Here is a 26,735-nt window from a genome sequence, read left to right on the forward strand (position 1 = left end):
CGCCACCAGGGAAGCCCCTCTTTATTGTTTTTATCTGTGTAATGTTTTAAATCTCTATAGTCTATCCCTTTAAGAACATGGTTTCAGAAAATTCGTAAGTTTGAGTGTGGTGGAAAATAGCTGGCCACTTCCTGACTTGATACCTGAAATCAGAGTTTGATTTACTAGCTGAGTGTTTATTTTAGGAAGTATTAGAACTATATAATTTAAAATAAGTGTTTATCTATATACTTCCTAATATATTTTAATGCTTTCATATCACAGTTCATGAATCACTACAATAAATCATCATATTGTTGTTCCCAGCCCCATCAAGATTAGGTTAGTATTAGGTTCAGTATATCATTTTAAATGGCAAGGAAATAGTCATAGTTTAGAAAGATTTTAGTCCTCAGGTGGCAAAATTTAAGAAAACATTATAGCATTTAAAAGGATAAGATTCATGTGCTGGGAATGTCATCTGTATACTTTCCTCTGTTGTGCTACATTAATGAAGTACAGTTGTATTTCTTTTCATATAACTTTCAACCTTTAAAATAGTGTCTGTTACTACAGAATTATTGTTGTATTTGATAAATTTGTATTTAGCCCTGACTAGTAAATCCCACTAATTTCTCATTTAGGAGGGATGATTTTTTTTTTAGCTTTTTTTTTTTTTTTTAAGAAGCCCAGTTATATGTAAGGTCACTTTTTTTTTTTTTTTTTTTTTTTTTTAGGCTGTGTTTGGTCTTCGTTGCTGAACGCCGCTTTCTCTAGTTGTGGCGAGCGAGGGCTACTCTTCATTGCAGTGTGTGGGCTTCTCACTGCGGTGGCTTCTCTTGTTGCAGAGCACAGGCTCTAGGCGAGCGGGCTTCCGTAGTTGTGGCTCTCGGGCTCTAGAGCGCAGGCTCAGTAGTTGTGGTGCACGGGCTTAGTTGCTCTGCGACATGTGGGATCTTCCCGGACCAGGGCTCAAACCCGTGTCCCCTGCATTGGCAGGTGGATTCTTAACCACTGCGCCACCAGGGAAGTCCCTGTAAGGTCACTTTTAAATGACTTCTTCCTACAGCAAGATATTAATTCCACTTTATTATTTTGACAGTCGAGTTGAACTGAAAAGATTATGTGAAATTTTCACAAGAATGTTTGCTGATCCTCATGGCAAGGTATGTTTTAGTATTTAAGATTACTCCTATAAGGTGTCATTATTGTATTGCCCCAAAAAAGAAGTGAATAATAACAAAAAACTATAAGCCATTTTTGTTTTGTTATTGCCCTAAAATGGCAATGATCTTTTCAAACATAATTGAAATTGAGTATTTGATATCATACTTAATTTAGAAATTGCTCTCTAGTAACTGTTTAAGCTTCTCCAAAGAGAGATTATCTAAGACTATAAACTGAAGAATATATAGTAACATGCAAAACTCCTATACACTTAGGGTGAGTATTTGTATTTCTAAAAACATTCTACTATTTGTAAAGGAAATAATTGGGGTAAGTTGAAAAAAGTTTCTAACTTTTTATTCAGTTTCCTTCTCTATTAACATAAATATATTCTTAAAAGAGCAATTTTGTAGAAAAGAATTGCCATTAAATAACAAAAAGCACAAAATATGGCTTCACCCATAGTTTGTTAGTAATATAAAAGAAGCATTTCATATATTGAAATAGTTCATAAAAATCTTCAGAACTTTGTTCAGTTTTTAATGCTGATTAAAATATATTTAAGTACTTATGCATAGTCTGCATGTATACTGTGAAATTTTGCTTTAAAATGTAAAATTTTGTTGTAAAATGGACTCATTTATTCTGTTTTCAGCAGTGTGTTTGACAATGGTGAAACTTTATTCAGTATCTTCCTTTAGGACACCAGGTGTCTACATGAGAATTTCTAACCTAAGTGAGAGGGAGATGTGGAAGGGAAATCATAAGAAAGATATTAACAAATTTCACTTTATTTTTTTTTTAATTGTCTTCACTTTATTGTTGCGCATGTCATTTCCCCCTCATTTTTTTTTCTATTTCCAATATTTTCATTACTTGTGACACTACTTAAAGATACTAAAATCCTACTCTATACATAAACTGAAATCCAGCTAAGAATTATAAATTGCTTGTACTTTAACTTCTAAAGATTATCCTTTTATCAGAAGGTATATTTATTTTATCCAAGAATGCAAGATCCCATTAAAGACAAAGATTAAAGTACACTAAGTTTATAACTTTCAAACTGAGCATGTAGATAACCGTACCATTTTATACTGATATTGCTACCACTAATTACAGCTGTAGGAATTGCTTTAATGGAAAAATTTCTGTAAATCCTGAACAAATTAGCTGTTGACATTTTTTGTTAGCAGTATGAGCCAAAGGACAAGACAATTATGATCTGGGTGGACCTGTTTTATTAAATGATGTTTTAATTAATAATCTCTACAACTTTTAAAAATAGAGTTTTAAAACATCTTCAAAAGTAATATAATTCATCTCTACTGGAAGGTATGAGAGTGTAAGGCTAGATTATTTCTTGAAGTCACAGTTTTTTATTTTTTATTAGGACAATAATGCAATTGAGTTGGATCCTAGGATTTGCACAGTAATAAAGAGAAACACTTTTTTAAAAAGCCTCTTGAAGAAAAAATTTTTTAAATAAAGTAAATGTTAAAATTTTTAAAAAGTCTCTTGAAGATCAAGTAGGAAAACCAAGTTTGATATTGGTGAAAGCACAGATATTTGGCCTCCCTTAGTAGATGCAGGGAACCAGCCACAATCCTTCCGAGAGTTTTCGGAAAGGAGACTTTTTTTTTTTCTGTGGGATTTTATAGCAACGTACAATTCTTATTGATCCATCGGCTTTGTTTGTTTGGTTTTGTTTTTGTTTTATTTGGTTAGTTCAGTGAATACACATGTAAAGGGAAGATTTTTTTTTAATTCGTTTTTGTTCAGCTTTTGTTTGGTGATTGTCCATCAGAGACTCTGCCAGTAATGTAATTCATTAAGAATAAACTGGATATATCACCATACTGTGCTGAGTTAAAAATATCAGGGTTTGATTTGAGCTTTTGCATCATATCCTTATATTATTAAAATAGTAGATATCCCCCCCTTTTTAATTTTATAAAGTACTAACAGTCCAGTCATTAGGATCAAGCAGCTGTTTTTGATGCTCTCTTTTCTTTCCAAGTAAAATTTTGTTCTCTATCAAGAGTTGGCCTTTTTTGTTTGTTTGTTTTTCCCTATAAAGGGCCAGGTAGTAAATATTTGTAGCTTTGTGGGCCATAATGATCTCTGTCACAACTACTGAACTCTGCCATTATAGCACAAAGGTACCTATAGACAATATCTAAACAAATGACCATGGCTGGGTTGCCATAAAACTTTACTTATGAACATTGAAATTTTTATTTTCATAAAATTTTCATGGGTCACGAAATAGCCTTTTCTTTTGATTTTTTTAAAAAACGATTTTAAAATGTAAAACCATTTTTAGTTCTCAGACCATAGTTTCCCGACCCCTGTTCTATACAGTCAACTCTGGTCATTGACACTAAAATAGAAATATGTTCAAGAACCTCTGCTCGTGCTCATGCCACTGGTTGAAGGTTAAGACTGTTGAAGGGAAACAATGTACTGGCCCCTGCTGGGTGAAATCAGCCCTGTTATTCCTGTATATTGTGCCATTCTCCATTTCTGATCTGTGATTTTTGTCTAAAAGCCCAGTGCTGCCTTGCCTCTTCCTCTAGTTTTTTTCTTCTGTCCTCCACAGAGACTGTGTCAGATAGTCTTTCCTCAGAACTCCAGCCCTGTTCACCTCTCCACCCAGCTCATGCCCCAAGCATATGTCCTGGCCTCTTAGCTTACCAAGAAAATAGAAGCCATCCAGCAGGAACTCCATTTCCTGTCTCCAAACTAGCAAAGTTAACTGCACATAAGCCCATTCTTTCTACCTTTTCTTCTATGGAAATGGCAGGAGGTCTTACCTTGAAGCTGTTGGTAGCCACATAAACCTGTACTCCATTTTTTGCTAACATGGTCTTATCTGCTTGGTCTTCCAGGAATTTTTCATAAATTTCAGTTTGCTGTTTCACATCCCTTTTTATTTTTCAACCTTGTTGTGAGTGTATCCAGTGTATCTTTTCTGACACTTTAAGGAAAGGGATGTGGGAGAGATGGAAGAGGGGTGTTTTCTGTTGTGCCTGATCCAGTCTTCCTCACAGTAGACACCCTTTCTTTTCAGACACTTATCTCTCTGCTTGTTTTACTTATATTGGTGTTGCTTAGAGCATTGCCTTAGGCCCTCCTTTTTCACTCGGTACTTATCTGAAGCTTAAGTCACCCACTTTATCCTAATGACTCTCAAATGGTACTTCCAGCCCACATTGTTCTCCTGCACTTACTTAGTTACATGCCTTTTGCTCATCTTAAACCTCAAAACTACTTTTCCTCCTGCATTGCTTTATCTCATTAGATGAAACCACTATCCTCTCATTGCTCAAGTGAAGAATTTGGGCATCATTCTAGAAATTTACTCAGTCCTAATTGATTCAGCCTTCTAAACATTTCCATTCTCACTGCTAATTCAGGGCACAATCATCTTTGGCCAGCTGCACCTCCTCCCCAACTCCTATCCCTAAATTCTCTTCCACACTGCATCTTTGAATAACCTTTCTAAAAGGTAAATCTTCTCTACTAACTTAAAACCCTTCAGTGACTACTCATTACCCTCAAGAAAATATTCAAACAAATCATTTTTGCTTGTCATTCCCTTCTCACTCTCAACCCAGCCTGGAAACTATGTTCATTTCCCCAAATGTGCCACGTGCTTTTCCTCATAGCCTCGAAATAGGCCATCAAAGAGACTTCTTTTTTCTTCCTCAAGTGTGGGTTAGCTCTCCACTCTGAAATTGGAATCACTTATCTGTAACCTTAACTATCCTGAAACTCACAGGGCAGAAATCGTCTGAAGCCTTGCCCCCAGAATGGGCTGTAGTGTTTAGGAGACACCTCATACCATGAGGTTGGTTGGGTGGGTTTTCCCATGTCCTTTTAAGTTGAAGTCAACATTTCAATCTCTGTGTTAACAGCTTCTGAATAGTAGCTGGCTTCCATGTTAACTGAAAGCTGTCCTTACTTCTCCCCAACATGATTGAGACCACCTGCTGTCCCCAACAGGTTATTTAGAGAACCAGGGTGTGAGCAGCAGCCCCATCTCCTTTCATCTAGGATCACCTCCATCCCCCAGAATGTTTCTCTTATATGTGTTAGAGTAAGCATCTGAGTCCAACTGAAATATCAGGTGAGCTCCAATACACATCCCAGAAAGGAAGGGCTAGAAAAGAGCTTCTATTTCAACTTCTGAATACAGTTGAAATAGATGCTGACTTTTTTCCTGGGACAGGAGTAATGTGGTTGGTAAATACAGTTTACAAGCTGAAATTATTTGATGTCCGTAACTTGATAAATACACTTTTTAAACTTTCAGATACTACTCATACAATCACAGTGTATGACTCTGTAAAGCCTCTAAATATTTTTCTAAGAGAGGCAGTACAACACAGTGATAACAACTATGGGTAGTGAAGCTAGATTGCTTGGGTTCAAATTCTGCCTCCATCACTTATTAGCAGTGTGTGCCTTGGTTTCTTAATCTGTAAAATAGAGTTAATAAGGTTGCAATGATGATTAAATGAGTTAATGTATTTAAAGCCCTTAGAACACACCAAGCACTATATAAGTTTTTAAAAAATAAATAAGTTTGAAAAATTAAGGAATTCAGGGCAGATTTTTATTTTGATTGCTCTAGACCCATTTTTTCCTTCAAATGTAAGGAGTGTCAGATGCCAAAAGCTATCCCCTGTGATTCTGACATTTGACTCTGAAGGACCTACTTGAGAAGAGCCACCTTCACTAAAGTGCATGGTTTGATTTCACATTTTATGGTCTGTATAGTCCTACCTCTTGAAGTCTTGAACAGCTGGGGTAGGAATTCAATCTGTGGCTACTAAAATGCGACACAGTTGAGTTCCCTGCTTAGAAGGACATATCTGGTCTCCTGAAGAGTGTCTGCAGTCTTAGGATCAGGAGACCACAACATACATCTTACCTGGGGAAAATTAAAAGTTGTGGTATAGTTACTTTTTACCTCCAAACAATAGTAATTATTCCAAGCCTTCACAGAAATAATTTAACTTGTGAATGCATTGTTTCTGAAGAGGAAAAAAAAAGATAAAAGAAAAATTCTAGATACTGTGCTTTAGAAGCAAATGTTTGCACTGTACAGAAATTTTGGCAGGTGTCTGTTAGTCTTAGATTTTTTCCAGAAGTTGAGCCTCAAGGATAGTAGGGTCTGGAAAAGAAGCAAGTTTTTGCTTGTTTTTTTGTTTTTAAATTTCCTTGGCAAGAAGGTGAGAGAGAAATATAGGAAAAGCACATACTCTTCTCCCATACTATTCATTTAACTCTTGTTTTAAAAACTATTTTGAGTTTATCGTAAAACTTTGAAAAACATTTGTCACTTTTATTTTCTAAGTGTTTTTCTTCCATACAGGAACTTGGCATTGATGGCGACTAATTTGTGTGTTTTTCTTTTTTTTCTTTTTTTCCTTTTGCATGCTGTCCCCTGTGTTGGAACTCTCAATAGAGAGTAAGTTGGTTCAATATTTGTTGGAAACCTAACTTTACTGCATGACTGTGAAATTAACCCTTTTTCTCTGTTTTCTCTCCCGAAGAGTTCATGCAGTGTTGGACCCTTTGCAATCCACGAAATGCTATTTGCAGTTATGCAAACTGTCATTCTGTTTGGAGATGTGCTTTTTAATCTACTAATTAATCTAATTTGATTATGTTCTTCTGTTCTATATTTGATGACTGGCACACCTAAGATATAAGAGGTTAAGAAAAGGCTGCCTCAATTGTAATAGCTCAAATATTATAATTTTCCAATAAACTACAGTTATAAATTGATTCCATTGAAGGTTGGTTTCATTGAATTATTAAAAAAATAATTCCCAAGTTTCACAATTAATTTTTTTAATTGAATTCCAACCTCCACATATGCGCTTTCTAATATTCTATTAATGGCATTCCACAAAAGCAAATAGGGCTGTTTAAGGAGCAGTGATTCTCAGCTTTCTCTTCTGAAATCAGATTTTTAGCCCTAGTGCTATATTAATATGTCCACTTTCCTCTTTCTCCTTTAATCATAGATAAGGAAATGGGAGAATATCAGCATCTGACAGTGAACTCTCTGTGATAGGGCAGTCAAGTAAGAAATTTTATGCAAAATTTCCAATGCATATTTTGGGTGGATATATATATATGCATATATTTATCATTTAGTAAGTACCATTGATAGGATATAAGTATTTTGAAAAATAATAGTGTAATTCTATATATAGAGTACCATAAATAACATGTCTACATTTTTATTCAGTTATACTCACATTTTATCTAATCAAAAGAAATTTCTACTTTTGATTAGAGATTCAGAGAAGTCTTCTTTAAGAAAATAGCAATTCATATCTTGACAAGAACATAAACTTTGGATTATGTCAGGATGAGAAGAAAGGGCCTCCCCGGCATGACTAGCCTGAGTCCAGAGAAGTGGGAGATGTCAGAAAGACTATAGGAAAGAAAAAGAAAATCTTGGCTGCCATGAAAGGAAGGTCTTACATATCTTCCCTTGCATTGAGAAAAAGGGTTGGCTACCAATTGCAGGGTAAGGTTTATTTACTTACGAGAAAATTCTTACTCTTTAAGGAACTTTTCCTGCACATTCATTGAACAACTTTTTAATTTGGTCCTCAGCCTCTGATAACTTTAGGCTTCGTTCTAATTGGCGATACAAGACTAAAAAATATATAGTCTTTTTTCTCAAATGTTATATATTCCAGATGGGAAGATGATATAAATTCAGAAAAAGTGAAATAGCACCATATATCTAGCCCCACTACAAGTTCCAAGTAGGGATGATCAGTGGCTGTTATCTAAAGAGGTCCAAGAAGCTTTTTGGCTGGGACTTGAGTGGTAAGCTTTGTAGGAAGTCATGCACTTTGTGTAAATAGGGGGATTAGGGAGTGTGGTAGGAAATCCGGAGTGTGTGTGAGATGTGTTCAGGGACAAAGAGTTTATGTTGCCAAATGGTCCAGCATGAGTCTGGAGAGTTAGAGCTTCGTCTAAGCCTTGGAGACTTTATTCTACAGACAGTGAAGGGACATGAAAGGATTTCGTTTCTATCAAAAGAGTGATGTCACAATCTGATGATGAGAAAGAAGTATGAGTTGGCCTGCCATCTGTTTTCTAAGTAAAGTTTTATTGGAACACAGCTGAGCTCACTTGTTTGCATGCTGTCTATGGCCGTGCTACAATGACAGAGCTGAGTAGTTGCGACAGACACTATATGGCCTGCAAAGCCTAGGATGTTTACTTTCTGGCCTGTTGCAGAAATCCAGACTTGCGGTCAGAAAGAATTGGTGCCTGTGATGATGTTGTGATCAACAGATTTGAGGAAGGCCAAAAGTGAGAGCTATTCTAGAGGTTATTGTGGGGCCTAGTAGGCTAGGACAGAGAGGCCCTGTCAAGGAAGTCATACTTTCGGTGAAAAGAGAATCAGGATGAAGACTGGCTCTTACATCTCTCCTTATTCAGGATGCAAAAGGAAAATGCCTGGTAAAAAGAATGAAAGAAGGAAGGGAGATAATAAGAGGAAAAACAGTGTCAAGCTACAGAATGGCTAAGCATACTAAGCTAATGAAAAAGCTATTACATTTCACGATTAGAAGATAACTGATGGGTGCAATAGGATGGAAATTGAAGGAGAAATTCTTGAGACAGTGTCTTCTGCATCTGTAAACAAAGAATTTAAGTTGAGAATAAAAGAGTAAAGATAGAGGAGACCATACTTTAAAGAACAATATAGAAAGCAAGATTAGTCTTAACAGAGGAATAAAATTGGCTCTTCCTTGGAGAAACAATTATGAGAAGGATAGCTATAGAGGAAATCAAAGTGAGGGAAAAGTCAGTGTAGAATTTCATTATGAATGACAGTAAAGTAGATGAGGTAAGTTGTCTAGTAGCAGAGCGGATGGAACACAATTAAAAACCAAGTGACTTAGCCATTGATTAGCTGTGGAAACCTTGGGAAGTCACTTAATTTTCTTGTTCTCAGTTCCCTGAGAACCAGATAAAATGGGAGGGTTGACTTGGGCATTCTAATGTCTATGATTTTCAAAATGGATTTTGGCATAGAGAAAGCTTAAAGTTGGACTCTTCAGGAAAATAGGCAAGAGTTGAAACAATAAGAGTGAAAGTGAACCAAAGAATTAGAGTGTTGTACTGGTAAACCACGTTTGAGAGGGGACAGGAAGCCCTGATTTGTAATGTTCGTTATAATTTCTGAGGTGTAAATATTCCCACATGGCTGATTTCAAGCCACCCACCAGCTCACAAAATTCCTGAATATTTAACATTTGACTTTCTAGGCAGGTACTGGCTGACTCCAGGACATCACTTGACAGATTTGCCAGGTACCAATAAGAGTGAGTACTAGCTTAGACACATGCACTTGTCGCAGAGCAGGTCTGGTGAAGTTCCTCAGCAGCTTTCAAGCCCTGAGGAGGGAGCCAGAGACAGTTTCAGTGAAGCTGTGGGCCACGGGTTGTGGGTGGGGTTAGGACCAGAGTTAATGGATCTGCATTGTGAATAAGAACAGTGTTGAAGCAGGTACTTGCTGCCTGGGGGTCAGAGGTAACAGAAAATTCAAAGTAGTCATAGTTTCTGCTTTTATAGATAGTGTCTTGAGCAGGTAGCTAAAGTGTACTTTTTCTAACTCAGATTCAAATGTTGAAAAACTTAGTTATAATTCTGATAGATAAAAATCCTTCATTTCTAACATAAGAAAAGAAAAGTTCATGTATAGCTATATAAAGGAAATTCAAGAAATAAAATATATATTGAGAACAAAACTCTTTAATTTTCAAATTAGCGTAGTTACTTTGGGCTTAACTTTTGAAACCATAGTTTTTATAATCCATTGTGATTTTAAATTATCTCATATAATACAACATGGCTGACATTGTCTTAAGAGCTTTTCCCTCTTTACCTAGAAATAAATTTTCCTGTATGATATTGAATTTATTGAGGAGATATAACCTTACTGTATGTCACTTTTCCTAAGTTTTGTTTTGTTTTGTTTTCTTTAATTTTTTGGCTGTGCCGCACGGCATGTGGGATCTTAGTTCCCCGACCAGGGATCGAACCCCTGCCCCCTGCAGTAGAAGCGTGGAGTCTTAACCACTGGACCACCAGGGAAGTCCCCATAAGTATTTTTAGTGAGATAAAGCACTTATGAATTTTAGCTTCCCTTCCCTTAAATTTTTCCTGAATCTTACAAAAAGTTTAAAACTTGTAGATTAATATTGGAAACAGTATAAAACCTGTCAATAGAAATGGAGACTAATAGCATGCCATCTAGGACTTTTTAGAAATCATTAAAATGTAGATGTAGATTTGTATCCTGATTTTATTTATTTTAGGTACAGTTATAGTTATCCCAGTTCATTTAAAATTACTTTTGGGGCAGTTTTAATAAATAATATGTCTTCTACCAAAAAATTTTGTGACCACTGACATTTTGAGAACTAAGAAGTCTCCTATTAACCCGTTATATCAAAATCATCATATATGTTAAGGTAGCTGTCAGCATAGTCAACCTCTGATTAACTCACTGCCACTCTTCCAAAGAGCTGAGGGCTGACAAGACCATAGGTAGTTCCTTGCCCTAAATTTCAGATAAAATAGATTTCAGTTTAAGCTGTGGCATCATTGACAACCTTAGGTGTGCCAGCCATTATAGCCAAAGTTTCTTTACCAAGTGATGCTGCATGGAATAGCTAATTGTCGATTCAGCAGAAGTTGGATAACAGTTCAGATATACTCTTGTATCACAGAATCCAATGAAAAGCAAGAGAGATTGTTTTTCCGCTTGGCTGCCAATCGCTGTGCCTCTGATTCCTGTATTCCTTTCTATTTCAGTTTTGAATTGATCATAGAGGTCAATATTTCCTCCTTTTTCTCCTCCCTCCCCCGTTTATCCACTGTAGGTGTTCAGCATGTTTTTGGAGACTTTAGTGGACTTCATACAAGTCCACAAAGATGATCTTCAAGATTGGTTGTTTGTACTGCTGACCCAACTACTAAAAAAAATGGGTGCTGATTTGCTTGGGTCTGTTCAAGCAAAAGTTCAGAAAGCCCTTGATGTTACAAGGTAAGATTTTCTTCATGTATTTCAAGTTTACCCAGTAGTAATCAAGAATATTTCGTTTCTGTGTTAAAAGTTCAGATTTCTGAGTCCTTTCAAACTATGTAGGTTGCATGAGCTCCATTTGAAAATTATTGATGTTGCCCATTTACATGGTATATTTAATGCAATATTGATCCTTAGTTCAAACACTGCATTTAATCTATTAAAAAATTTTATTAACATTGGTTGAGTAATTCAAGGTAGTGTTTTATTTTAATTAAGATGTAACTGCAAAGTAGAGTTGAAGATTTTATTCAGTCTAGTGTAAAGATAAAAATATTTTCTAAGTTTAAAAAGAATGTTTTATTATGCATTCTTTTTTCAGAAGATTTTGAACCAGTGATATATTTCTACTTGTGTAGATTGTTGAAGTGACTTATTTCAAATATCCATTTACTAAGTTGAGGTGAGTCTAGAATTCAGATATTAGGTATGGAAACATCTCTGATAATGTTGAACTTTCTACTGAATACATTTTTCTGATTAAATCTATAAATGAGGCAAGAGATCATTCTTTGCTATATTGTTGCTTTTTAACCCCCTACAGGGGGTTAAATTTATACTTACAGGGTATAAATTCAGACGTTCAGATTCTTCTGGGAGTAGCTTTTATCGTATACTTTACCACATAGACTATATACCACATACAGGTGCTACTTCATGCATGCTTTCTGAATGACATTGTGTTTTGTTTGGTATTAAACATAATCTTCTGTTAAGTTTGCTAAATGCTTACTTGCTGACTTAATTTTTATTTTATTTTGCTTTGTTCTTTCCTTATTTCAGAGAATCTTTTCCAAATGATCTTCAGTTCAATATTCTAATGAGATTTACAGTTGATCAGACCCAGACACCAAGCTTGAAGGTAAAAATTTGAGGTCTTTTGATGACATTTTAAGGAACTGAAATATTTTATTCATAAAGTTATGTTAATATTTGTATTTCTGTCACACGAGAAGCTGTTCAATCAGTGGATTTTGTTTTTATAAACTTTCAGACAGTCAAGCCAGCACTTCGGGACCAGCTTCACTCTTTTTGGAGTTCCAAGGTTTTTTTTTGGTTTTGTTTTAATCTGCATTATTTCTTTTCTTAACTCTCTTTACAAACTGCAGTGTTTCAGATAATGTTTGTATGCATCTACATATTCAACTACTAACCTTTATAAGCCTATAAAGCATGCATGGATTTGATTTCAAATGTTATTCAATACCAGATTATCTTTTGGAGAAGCTTACTGGGGATACATATTTAGAAGGCAACACAAGTTTGGCCGTCTAACCCTAAGCTGTTATGCAAACTCGCTCTATAAAATCTTATCTAATTTTATGTTTGTGATTTCCCAATCCTTTTTTTTTTTTTTTTAAGTTAGGAGTTTGAATAGTTATTCTGGGCAAAATGTCAGTTTTGCCTATGTATTTCAGTAAACAGAACTTTTTAAGTTTAATCTCAGAGCTATTCTCCAGTTCTTAAATGAAACAGTAACTTTTTTTTCTTTTTGCAATGTGATTTTCTAATGTGTGCATAAAATTTAGATTCAGGGTTAACTTCCTCCATTGTTATTAGCACACATTTTCTAGTTAATTTATGTGAAAACAAGGTAGATTCCAATTTTTGATTAAAAATAATTATTTAACATAAAAGAAAAGATAATATAAAAGATCTGCCCCTGAATTCTTTACTAAAGATGTTTCTTAGTGAGTTTTCTTAAATTAAAAAGAGGTTAAAGTCAGGGAAATAACAAGCATATAAGCATTTATAAGCCTTGTATTTTCTGCTCTATTCTGCACGAAGTATGTTTCTATAAGCATTATTGCCTTGGATTGATTTTCCTTTAAGCTTCTGGATATGATTTTGCCTTAAAATCACAATTATGTTTCTTGCCAGGGTTGACTTATACTCAACATAATGTTATTTTCTCAGAGCTGCTTTGTGAAAAAGGATCCATCTGTTTTGATTTTAAAAAGTGACCTGCAGAAGGAGAATAATTTACTTGATATTATTGATAAATACTGTTTAAACTTATTTTTTTGTCCAAGCCATTGTGCCAGGCATTCATAGGAATATAAAACTTACAATTTTCTATCATTATTGTTTATAATACATGATAAACTGTAAACTGTGATAAGAGTTATGATTTAGCTACTGGTGGTAGGTATTCAAGTGCTGTTGAAAACATATATAGAGATGTTTCATGGCCCAGTAGAAATGGAGGTCTAAACCATTAGCTTAAGAAATAAGGGAGATAGGTGAGTTGAAGGAGAGAATAAAGTTGCTGAAGGCCTGAAGAGAAAGACAGTGGAAAACATATAATTAAAACATCATACTACTGGGGCTTCCCTGGTGTCGCAGTGGTTAAGAATCCGTCTGCCAATGCAGGGGACACGGGTTCGAGCCCTGGTCCGGGAAGATCCCACATGCCGCGGAGCAACTAAGCCCGTGCACCACAACTACTGAGCCTGTGCTCTAGAGCCCGCGAGCCACAACTACTGAGCCCACAAGCCACAACTACTGAAGCCCGTGCGCCTAGAGCCCATGCTCCACAACAAGAGAAACCACCGCAATGAGAAGCCCGCGCACCACAACGAAGAGTAGCCCCCACTCGACACTAGAGAAAGCCCGTGTGCAGCAATGAAGACCCAACACTACCAAAAGTAAAATAAATAAAATAAATTTATTTAAAAAAAAAAAAGTCATACTGGAGACTCGAATCACAGACTGTTTCTCTAAAAGCCCTATATACATATACATATATATAATACATATACCTAGACTGTTTCTCTAAAAGCCATGTATATCTGTACGCATATATGTATATATGGCTTTTGTATATACGGCTTTTAGAGAAACAGTCTATGTATAATATATGTGTATTATATATAAACCATAATATATAATACGAACATAGTATATACTTGGCTTTTATGTATTATATATACACACATATTATATGCACACACACGTAAAGCTGTAGGGGAAAATCACTCTTCAACTCATAAATTGATGTTTTAGGATAGCAAGGAGATGTTCTATTAGAGCTATACCTTATGCTGAAAATAAAGGTAACTTTCAGATGGGTGACAGGATTAAGAATTAGAAACTTAACAGGTTGTAGAAAAACACAAATAACTTGAGTATGAGATGCATAAAAATTCTTTATTGAAGAAGTGCTGGATCTTTCAGATAAAATTTTACATCTCTCACAGAGTATCATGTGGGTAAATGTCAGAAAAGAAGCAATAAAATAGGGGGAAATCACATACAGAGTGATTTTATTTGAGTAATATTTTTTTAAATAAATGGAATTTTGTTGACTTTTTTTTCTGAGTTTCACAAACAGGTTTAGAATTATACGCACCTTAGCAACTATATTGTTTTTCCTCTCTGAAGAAGAATGCATGTTTATGTTATTCAGAGTACAGACTATGTATAGAACCTTGTGAAATATTCTACCAAAATGAAAATTTTCAAATGATTATATGTGTTTCATGGTTATTTTGCCTTTGGTATAGTAAACACACCTATTCTGTGAAACCCTTTAAAAACTTTACATGCCTCTCTATAAATTGCCAAGACATGGAATTGAGTCTCACATAGTGCAAATAAATATATTCAAAAAAACAAAATACATTGATGTTCATTCTTTGATTTACTATAGTCACCTTTCAGCCAGTCACACTGATAGAAGGTGACATGGCTTCAAGAATCCAGAATGTTATGTGCTGCCATAATTTAGTTGGGCCTGCTACTGCAAAAGTAACCATAAATCTCTTTCCCTCTCCCCTCTCCACTCATGATGGCTGATAGGTTAATTCTTGTTTTTTTCAGTACATTTCTTAAAGTTATAGTTACTTCTTAAAATTCATTTATTATGAAATGAAGAATGTAAGTTGATGCACTCTGTCTTTTTTTTTAAACTGGAAGCAGAAGGGGGAAAATGTACAAGAGTCAGAATTTTCACATATTACTTCCTATATATTAACTTGGCTTAGTACTTCCCAGAGACCTTATTTGGATTGAGTGAGAAAAATGTCATCTTAAGATCAATAATAAGGGAAGGAGTATAGAAAACCTGATTACCTTAATCTTTGACAATATTTTTTCAAAGTCACTATTTTAATCATATATATAAACCTTCCTTTTTCTAAGTCAGCAAATCAGCATTTAATATGTGTTTAGAATCTGCTGTATACAAGGACTGTGCACTGTGCCAGGTGCCATTTCTAAAGGGCACTGGTAAAGTCTTAGAGAACCATTACTTAGAAATCCTAGAATGTTAGATGTGACTTTAAAAACAGTGGTTCTCAAACTTTTTTTCTACCCCAACATACCTGAGAAAGGGGAGATTATTTAACAATGGCTTACTCTAAGGATAAAGAAGGCTGCATCTAAGAGAGAAGCATGTGTGCTTTGCCCCACCTCCTGCTTATTTTGAAGCCTGCATCCTACCACACACCTACCCACCATGCCACCCACGCATCAGGAATTCCTGGGAGAATAATAAGACTTTTTAAACTCATATATGATAGTTCTTTTATACAGATAAGTATTGTCTCTTCTCCTGTGGTACTTGTGTAAAATTTTTTTGTCACGTTTATTTTGAGACGTAGTTCTAGCAGTTGATGGACCTATTAAGGAACCTGATCTCATTGTGTGAGTCTTACTGTATGTTTGCCAAAAACCTGTATTGCCCACCTTGATTACCCAGTTGATTTATAATACCTTATTTCCAAAATTCTTTGATTCATTTCCCCAAGAGGCAAATTGTACTTCGATTTATAAAGACTGGTTCCTAGGGAAATCTAGACAAGAGTCACCTGTAAGCTCTGAAGGCAGACTCAAGGAGAAGTGTCTAATCTTATCAAGAGAGTCTTTAGCAGTTGTTCAAACACTGGGAATGAAACTTATAAGTTCTGCTGTGTGTGAAAAAAATCCACATTATCATATACTTGTACCTCTGGTAGGTAGGTGATCGTATAACTTCTCTTTTGTTGTTGCTTATTCATTGTGTATTTGTCAAAAAAATAATCACCTAGGGATTCCTGACCGTCGAGTGGTTAAGACTCTGTGCTTTCACTGCAGGGGGCGTGGGTTTGATCCCCCGTGGAGGAACTAAGATCCCACATGCCACACAGCACAGCCAAAAAAAAAAAAAAAGTCACCTAATTATTTCTGAAGTGTTCTCATTGCCCCTCAATGACCAGCTGATTGTCCTCTTTCATTGTGCATCCCTCTGCAGGTGAAGGTTGCTATCCTCAAATACATAGAAACTCTGGCCAAACAGATGGATCCAGGAGATTTTATAAATTCCAGTGAAACTCGCCTGGCAGTGTCTCGGGTCATCACTTGGACAACAGAACCCAAAAGTTCTGATGTTCGGAAGGTATGTTTTAATTTAAGATTTAGAAGATAAATTAGAAAAGCAAGTCAGTCATTTTGGATTGCCAGTGAAGGAAGCTAATATTTTCAGGATGTTACCAGTTAGCATAGAGTTACTTACCTGGTGATATAAAGACCTTTTTAAAAAAAATCTTCTCTTTTAAATTTTATTTTAAATTTTATCCAATTAATATGAGTATAATTTTCAAACTTAGAATTAAAGATAACTGTCTTTGAAACAGTCCTCCCAACCTCTAATCTTATAGCCATTCAAAATATTTCAAATCTTTCCCCTCGCATTTACCTATATATTTCACATAAGAGCTTGCACTGTTTCTTGGTTTATTAATTTTAGGCATTATTTATTGATCCATTGATAAATTTAGTCATTATATATGTCTGTCTACCTTTGTAAATTAAGACTTAACTTTCCCATATTCTTTCCTATGTCTTTCCCCATAACCTTCAAAATACTTATGAATCAGTTGTTGGTACTCAATAGAAAAGATTTAATTTTGACTGTGGAAATATTCACCCCTACGCCAAGTGGTTTATTACAGCCTCCTTCCTTACAGAAGCTTTATTTGTCCTGGTGTTAATAATTTACCTTTTCATTCTCCTTTTTTTCCCCCCACATGTTTTTTAAGTACTTGTTGTTAGGTTCAACATCTCTGTCATATGCTCATGGCTAAGATTTTCCATATGCTCAAAAACATAGGTTATTTATTTTCTGGGGAGTTCCTTTCTAGACCCTCCTCTGTTCTTTTCACCTTCTTCCTGAGACTTCTCTTCAACCCTAATCATTCGTTTCTTGCATTCTGTATCTAGCTCTGTCGACAAAGCCAGAATAATCAAAACAGTATGGTACTGGCACAAAAACAGACACATAGATCAATGGAACAGAACAGAAAGCCCAGAAATAAAACCCATGCACACGTGGTCAATTAACCTATGATAAAGTAGCCAGGAATATACAATGGAGAAAAGATAATCTCTTCAATAACTAGTGCTGGGAAAACTGGACAGCTACATGTAAAAGCATGAAATTAGAATATCCTCTATCACCATATACAAAAATAAACTCAAAATGGATTAAAGACCTAAATGTAAGACTGTAAAAGTCCTAGAGGAAAACATAGGCAGAACACTTTCTGACATAAATCACAGCAATACTTTTTTGGATCCATCTCCTAAAGCAAAGGAAATAAAAATAAACAAATGGGACCTAATTAAACTTAAAAGCTTTTGCAGAGCAAAGGAAACCATAAACAAAACAAAAAGACAACCTATTGAATGGAAGAAAATATTTTCAAATGATATGACCAATAAGGGATAAATATCTTAACATTTATAAACAACTCATACAACTCAACATCAAAACAATGAGCAACCCAATTGAAAAATACGCAGAAGAACTGAATAGACATTTTTCCAAAGAGGAAATGCAGATGGCCAACAGACACAGCAAAAGATGCTCAACATTGCTAATCATCAGGGAAATGCAAATCAAAACCACAATGATACATCACCTCATACCGGTCAGAATGGCTATTATCGAAAAGAACACAGGTAACAAATGTTGACGAGGATGTGGAAAAAAGGGAACCCTGTTATACACTGTTTTTGGGAATGTAAATTGGTGCAGCCACTGTGGAAAACACTAAGGAGCTTTCTCGAAAAACTAAAAATAGGGACTTCCCTGGTGGCGCAGTGGTTAAGAATCCGCCTGCCAATGCAGGGGACATGGGTTCGAGCCCTGGTCCGGGAAGATCCCACATGCCGTGGAGCAACTAAGCCTGTGTGCCACAACTACTGAGCCTGTGCTCTGGAGCCCACGAGCCACAACTCCTGAGCCCGTGTGCCTAGAGCCCGTGCTCTGCAACAAGAGAAGCCACCGCAATGAGAAGCCTTTGCACCGCAACAAAGAGTAGCTCCTGCTCACCACAACTAGAGAAAACCCACGCACAGCAACGAAGACCCAATGCAGCCAAAAATAAATTAATTAATTAATTTTTTAAAAAAACAGTATTTGAAATGTTTGAAATCATTTGAAAAGGTACATGCACCCCAATGTTTATAGCAGCATTATTTACAATTGCCAAGATATGGATGGAAGCAACCTAAGTGTCCATCAGCAGATGAATGAAGGGACTTCCCTGGCAGTCCAGTGGTTAGGACTTCGCCTTCCAATGCAGGGGATGTGGGTTTGATCCCTGCTCAGGGAGCTAAGATTGCACATGGCTCAGGGCCAGAAAACCAAGACATAAAACAGAAACAATATTATAATAAATTCAATAAAGACTTTAAAAATGGTCCACATCAAAAAAATAATAATCTTAAAAAAACAAACAAACAGGTGAATGGATAAAGAAGATGTGAGGTATATATATGCCATGGAATACTACTCTGCCATAAAAATGAATGGGATTTTGCCATTTGCAGCAACATGGATGGACTTGGAGGGCATTATACTAAGTGAAATAAGTCAGACAGAGAAAGACAAATACTGTATGATATCACTTACATGTGGAATCTAAAAAATATAACAAACTAGTGAATATAACAAAAAATAAGCATATTCACAGATACAGAGAACAAACCAGTGGTTACCAGCAGGAGAGGGGCAATATGGGAGTGGGGAATTACGAGGTACCAGCTATTAGGTATAAAATCAGTCACAAAGATATATTGTACAATGGGGAATAGAGCCAATATTTTATAATAACTATAAATGAAGTATAACCTTTAAAAATTGTGAATCACTATATTGTACACCTATAACATATAATATTGTACAGCAGCTGTACTTCAATTTTTAAAACCAAGCCAAACAAGACAAAAAACATAAAAATTAAGCAGAAATTAATAAAATAGAGAATAGAAAAACAATAGAGAAAATTAGTGAAACCAAAAGTTGTGTTTTTTGGAAAGATCAACAGTATTGGCAGACTTTTAGCTAGATTGACAGAAAAAAAGAGAAGACTCAAACTACTAGAATTAGAAATGAAAGAGGGAATATTATTACTAACCTTACAGAAATAAAAAGGATTATAAAGGAATGTTACAACATTGTATGCCAATAAGTAGTTAACTTAGATGAAATGGACAAATCTCTAGAAAGACACAAACTACCAAAAGTGACTCAAGAAGTCAATAGAACAAGTAAAGAGTTTGATTTAGTAATCAAAAAACCACCCACAAAGAGAAGCCCAGGCTCAGATGGTTTAACTCGTGAGTTCTACCAAGCATTAATATCAGTTCTTCACAAACTCTCCCTTAAAAAACAGAAGAAGAAGGAACACTTTCCACCTCATTCTGTGAGGACAGTTTTATCTTGAAAAGAAACCCAAAGACATCGCACACAAAAAGAAAACTACAGATCAATGTCTCTTACAAATATGGACCCTTTTAATCCTGGCAAACCAAATTCTGCAACATGTAAAAAGAGAATTATACACCAAGACCATGTGTAATTTATCCCAGGAATGTAAGGTTAACATCTGAAAGTCTATTGTAGTACTCCATATCAATAGTAAAAAGACAAAAACCACATGATTATCTCAACAGAAAAGGCATCTGGCAAGATCTAACATCTTTCATGATTAAAACAAAAACAAAAAATCGTAAACTAAACAAACTATCAAGGGAAGGGAACTTCTTAAACCCAATACAGGGCACCTCTACAGCTATTACTAATATCCACAGCTACTTAATGGTGAAAGATTGGATGCTTTCTCCATAAAGTCAGGAACAAGACATGGATGTCTGCTCTCACCATTTCTGTACAACATTGTAGCAGGGTTCGCCGGTTTCTAGCCAGGATAGTTAGGCCAGAAAGAAGAAAAAAAAAGAGAGAAAGGAAAAAAAGTAAAACTATTTCTGTTTGCAAATGATACAATTTTATATATAGAAAATCCTTCAGAATCACTAAAAAACCATTAGAACTAATAAACACATTCAGCAGGGTTGCAGGATACAAAATCAATATAGGAAAATCAATTGTATTTCTAAACACTTGAAATGAACAATCCAAAAATGAAATTAAGAAAACAATTCCATTTACAGTAGCATTAAAAAGATTAAAATAGGGATAAATTTTTAAAAGGAAGTGCAAAATTTATAGTAGAAACTATGAAATAATATTGAAAGAAATTAAAGAAGATTTAAATAAATGGATAATCTTCCCATGTTCTTGGATCAGAAGACTTAATATTCTTAAGATGGCAATACTTCCCAAAGTGATCTACAAATTCAGTGTAATCCTTACCATATTCCCAGCTGGCTTTGTAGAAATTGACAAGCTGATTCCAAAATTCATAATGGAATTCCAAGGGACCCCTAATAACCAGAAGAGCCTTGAAAAAAAAACCAAAGTAGGAGGACTTTACACTTCCAGATTTCAAAACCTAATACAAAGTAATAGTAATCAACACAGTGTGGTACTGGCATAAAGCTAGACATAAAGGCCAGTGGAATAGAATTGAGAGTCCAGAAAAAAACCTGTGTTTATGGCCAATTGATTTCCAACAAGGGTGCAAAGACCATTCAATAAGGAAATCATAGTCTTTTCAACAAATTGTGCTGGGACAACTAAATAGCCACATGCCAAAGAATGAAGTTGAACCCGTACCTCATACCATATACAAAAATTAATATAAAATGATCAAAGACTTAAATGTAAAAGCTAAACCTAGAAAAATCTTAAAAGAGGGATAAATCTTCATGACCTTGGATTTGGCAATGGATTCTAACCAAAAGCACAAACAACAAAAAGAAAAAACAGATCAGTTGGATTTCATCAAAATTAAGAATTGGGAATATTCCAAGACCAAGAATACTGATGGGACTGTAGAAACCATTGATTGACATGTTTTAAGTAAGGGAATGATATGATGTGATTTATGTTTTTAAACATTATTTTGACTAATGTGACAAAAATGGACTAGCTATGTTGTGTAAGGGAGGAGAGGGTAGGAGAGGTAGGGCTGATATTGAACGGAACCTAAGTTTTCATCTAATGTAGTAGGAAATCACCAGAAAATGTTTCTAACTGATAAATCAAGAAATAATTATATAAGCCCATGTGTACCTAACAATCAATAAAAACAAGCATTACAAAGAACTCTCTGGAGAGCTGAACAGGGGATTGAGAACTATAAAACCTTTTCTAAAGGTTTTTTGTTTTTTTTTTTTAAATCCATGAGTATGTGTTACTTTTATTTAAAGACTGGAAAATTTATTTTTAAATAAATGTAAAATGTAGCTAGTAAAATAAATGTGACATTAAACTAACAGAAATGAAGGACTTCATCAAAATATACTAAAGCTATTGCAGGGACTTCCCTGGTGGTGCAGTGGTTAAGAATCCACCTGCCAGTGCAGGGGACACGGGTTCGATCCTTGGTCCAGGAAGATCCCACATGCCACGGAGCAACTAAGCCCGTGCGCCACAACTACTGAGCCTGCGCTCTAGAGCCTGTGAGCCACAACTACTGAGACCACGCGCCGCAACTACTGAAGCCCACACGCTCTAGGGCCTGTGTGCCGCAACTACTGAGCCCACATGCCTAGAGCTCGTGTTCCACAATAAGAGAAGCCACCGCAATGAGAAGCCTTTGCACCACAAGGAAGAGTAGCCCCTGCTCACCGCAACTAGAGAAAGCCTACGCACAGCAATGAAGATCCAATGCAGCGAAAAATAAATTTTAAAATTAAAATAAAAAATAAAGCTATTGCATTTTAAATCATGCGATTTAAACCTGTATTATTTGATGCAGAAATAGACAAAGATCAATGGAATATAAAGGAGGGTCCAGAGAAACAGGTTTATATAGAAGATTAGTTCATGATAAGGGTGTCACGTTGAGTCATGAGGAAAGGATGCACTCATTGGTTTGGGAACAGTTGGACTGTCTTGTTTCTAGAGAGAAAATAAAGCTGCATCTCATACACCAAAATAAAATCTAGGTGGAATAAAATATACCTTAACAATTATTAATTCATTTGCTCAAATTAACTTGAGATCCTTTCACTGTTTAGGTTCTAAAAAGACACAAGATCATAAAGTTTTGTTTCAAAATGCAAATAGCTTTATTTAAACACTATTAACATGTTAGAGTACACACCCACACAATGTATACTTTGTTGTTGTTTTTAACAAAATGGGCTTATGTTACAGCTGTTTTATAATTTTTTCCTTCAGCAGTATGTAATAGTCCTCTCCCAGTCTCTTCATGTATAGAGCTACATCATCTTTCAAGGCTGTGTTGTGTAGTATGCCATTGTGCCAATGTAACTTAATTTCACCATTCCCCTCCTGTTGTTTATTAGCTGTCATAAACATGGAACACTTAGGTTTTCATAGAGTGGGGTCAGAAAGGGTCCAGAACAAGATGTGCACATTTACATACAAGTCATGATCGTGAACTATTTGGATTTCTTTCTCCTCTCAATTAAGTTTCTGTGTAATCAGAATTTCACAGTGTGGCTTTTAATAACTCAATTGATTACTTTAGAAGAAGAAAGGAAATTTATGTTTTCTTAACTGATCTGAATAACCTTGCTTTTGTTCCCATTTCCACAGAAACATTAGACTAGTTTTAGCTTTGAATTGTAGATTTGTTAAGATTAGCTGCTTTGAGAGAAGACTAAATACAGCTAGTTAATTTAAGAATCATATAATGGGACTTACGTGGTGGTCCAGTGGTTGAGAATCAGCTTTCCAATGCAGGGGACATGGGTTGATCACTGGTCGGGGAACTGGGGTTCCACATGCCGCAGGGCAACTGGGCCTGCGTGCCACAACTAGAGAGCCCACGTGCTGCAACTACAATGCCCATACACTCTGGAGCCTGCACACCACAACTACAGAGCCTGCATGCCGCAACTACTGAGCCCATGCACTTTAGAGCCCACACACCACAACGAAAGATCCTGCGTGCTGCAACTAAGACCCGATGCAGCCAAAAAGAAATAAAGAAATAAATTAAAAAAAAAAAAGAATCCTATATTGAGAAAATGAAAATTAAAGTGCTAAGTTGCTCTTGATGGGCTTTGTATAGTTTAGGGATGTAGTTCCTTATTTCCATCCATCTTTCTTCTTGTAATAATTTTTTTAGGAAAACTGAAGTAGGAGCATATATTGACGGAGTAATCCTAGAAACTGTATGGTTGACTTTTGCCATTGATTGTTAGGTCGTATTTGTTATACTTTTCATATTCCTGTCTTACTTTCAAAAAATAAATGGTAAGTCAAATAGTTTTTGATTTTATTCTTCCAGCAAAGAAATTTGAAAGCATATAAGAACATCTTTTTCCCTGGGAAAGATGGCCTTGCACTACTGAACAGAAATGTTGAGTGAAGAAAATGGTCTCCTTTGAATAACCAAAATATATTCATATGCTTCTTTTATGTCTTTCTTTTCTAGGCAGCGCAGTCAGTCCTGATTTCCTTATTTGAACTCAATACCCCAGAGTTTACAATGTTATTAGGAGCTTTACCAAAAACTTTTCAGGATGGTGCTACCAAACTTCTTCATAATCACCTTCGAAACACTGGCAATGGAACCCAGGTCTTTTTCAGTTATTTTCTTGGCCATTGTGTAATGTGATGACTAGTTAACAATAATTGCTTTTTTTTTTTTTTTTTTTTTACGTGAAGTAAACTTTGATCCTAATGTACAATTTTTGCATCTGCATTGGGCAGCATTTCCTGAGCAGAATTAAATATTTTCCTGGAAAGAATAGAGTTCTTAAGCCTATCATGTTTCTATTATAATTTGGTGTACATTAGGATGGTGGTGAACGGTGGCCAGGGTATGAACAAGGAAAGTGAAATGTAGCAGAACTTAGATGAGGGCATCAGCTTTGCAAGCCATGAGAATTAGGACATGCTCTTTAGATGAACCAGTCCTTATTTGAGGACCAGAAAGGATGACTTATTCCAGGAATAACAAATAAGGCCCGAGGAGGGTAGTGCTTTAAAGGGTGTGTTCACATTTAATAATAACAGGCTTGTCAGCCCATAGGTGGTTGGATAACACAGGATTTTGTTTTGGAGAAGTAAGATCTGAGTAAATGAAACATTAGTGTTATATCTAAATGGTATCAAACCATTTACATAATATGCCTGAAGAATTGAACTTAAGTTTTAAAAAGACAAAGAGAGCGATACCTTTGCTAATGGGGAAAGGAGAAAGTAGATGCACTTATGGCAGGATTAAGGTAATGTCTAAGGGGAGAGCAATCTGAGAACAATTTCTTGGGACCAAAGTCAGTTTTTTTAAAAGAAGGGGGAATTCCCTGGTGGTCCACTGTTGAGAACTCTTCACTTCCACTACTGAGGGCCTGGGTTCGATCCTTGGTCAGAGAACCAAGATCCCACAAGCTGTGCGGTATGGCCAAAAAAATAAAAATAAAAAAATTTTTAAAAATAAAAGGAGAAGGTATTGTTTCGTTATATTTTAAGAGATAGGAAAATTACTAACATGACCAGATTCTATTCCTTTGGTGTCTTTGTAAAAATCATTTGTAAATCAAACTCAAGAGGGAACAGAATTTGAGAATTCATAATGGTTGGAGGAAGGAAAATTGGCTCAGAAAAGGGAGCTAATTTAAAATTGTTAATTTGGGATCTTGTTTAATCTTTGAGGAAAAAGATATTGTGGTAATATTTGAGAGAAGGAAGTGTGTGAGGAGAACAATAAAAAGGCTTAAAGAGCTAGATTTCTGAATGGGAAGAAAGTTTTTTCCCACAGAAACTAGAGATAAGTACATGAATATTTAAAATAATGACCTATAAGTATGGCTCTCTCATGTTGTTCAACATCTTGATTGTATGGCTTCCTGAAGAGCCTTTTGGTTGAACTACCAGTCATATGTTAATGTTTATTTGACTCTGTCCATCAGGGTTCCATGGGGAGTCCTTTGACAAGACCAACACCACGGTCACCTGCCAACTGGTCCAGTCCTCTTACTTCTCCTACCAACACGTCACAGAATACTTTATCTCCAAGGTAATAAAAAGATTATTTTCCATCATGGTTTGTATTTGTAGATTCCCCATTCTCAGAAAAACAGACATTAATATAATTCCAGTTGATTTCTACTCAACTTGAAAGGTCTTAGACACATAGAAACTTAGCAAATTCAAAAAATGTTTATTCCAAAACTAACCCTTTAGATGATAATAATGTATAGGATATGGAACTGTTTTTTGTAAGTGACAGGAAAACTTAGGGACACAGCTTTTGGAAATTACTGCTTGTTGCATTAAATAGCATAGTTATGTTTCTCAGATATGCTGTATAAATCCATTAATTGCCAATTGTGTCTTTCAATTATAATACTCAATATAAGTGATGAGGTCAAGTTATAATGATGAATATTTAGATCTAATATTGGCCAGCCACCTCTAAAAATAGAAGAAAAAATTAACCTTATAGACAAAAATGTAAAAATAAAGAAAAACAAATAGGGAAGGGTTAAATATAAAATGGCAATATGTATAGTTAGGAAAAGATGTGACTGTGAGATTGATCCTTAATAAGACATGTGAAATTTTCACACACTTGTGCAGTTCAAGCATGGGCTATATTTCAGATGAAGTTCTTAACTCATTAATGGATTGACATTTTTTCCCGTCTCCTGGCCTTTTAAAAAATTTTGCCTAGGGAATTCCCTGGCGGTCCAGTGCTTAGGACTGCACGCTTCCACTGCAGGGTGCACAGGTTCAATCCCTTGTCGGGGAACTAAGATATCCCGCAAGGCTTGCAGCCAAAAAAAGTAAAATAAAATAAAATAAAAATTTAAAAATTAAAAAACTTTGTCTAGCGGGTCATATTTGTACTTACCAGCTTCATTTTTGTTATTAACCATATATCATAACATATGCTTCATCATATTCATTACAATTATAAGATGCTTCATTATACTGCAGACCAATTGCAAATTTATCATCTAGCCTGTTTTTTCCATGTTATACATATATGACAATTTTGATGGCTAAATTCCAGACTCAGTTGAATTTTAGAATCTGATTATAGAATTCAGATCAGTAACACTTATGTTCACTGTTAAA

At 35.4% G+C, this 26,735-nt stretch overlaps 1 protein-coding gene across 23 annotated transcripts in view; it reads left to right on the plus strand.

Moving 5' to 3' along the window:
- Positions 1–26,735, plus strand: part of CLASP2 (cytoplasmic linker associated protein 2) — a 179,220-nt gene that overhangs the window by 132,865 nt on the left and 19,620 nt on the right. For 20 of the 23 annotated variants that reach the window (XM_007191510.3, XM_057554501.1, XM_007191512.3 and 17 more), the window contains 6 exons: positions 1,082–1,145; positions 11,082–11,245; positions 12,068–12,146; positions 16,518–16,661; positions 24,085–24,228; positions 25,565–25,671. In XM_007191510.3, the coding sequence (XP_007191572.2) occupies positions 1,082–1,145; positions 11,082–11,245; positions 12,068–12,146; positions 16,518–16,661; positions 24,085–24,228; positions 25,565–25,671 (702 nt within the window). Of the gene's footprint in view, positions 1–1,081; positions 1,146–11,081; positions 11,246–12,067; positions 12,147–12,278; positions 12,330–16,517; positions 16,662–24,084; positions 24,229–25,564; positions 25,672–26,735 lie in introns of all 23 variants that reach the window. The other 3 variants (XM_057554500.1, XM_057554506.1, XM_057554510.1) reach the window with 1 other exon arrangement.

The sequence above is a fragment of the Balaenoptera acutorostrata genome, chromosome 10, assembly GCF_949987535.1.
Source record: "Balaenoptera acutorostrata chromosome 10, mBalAcu1.1, whole genome shotgun sequence".
NCBI lineage: Eukaryota > Metazoa > Chordata > Mammalia > Artiodactyla > Balaenopteridae > Balaenoptera > Balaenoptera acutorostrata.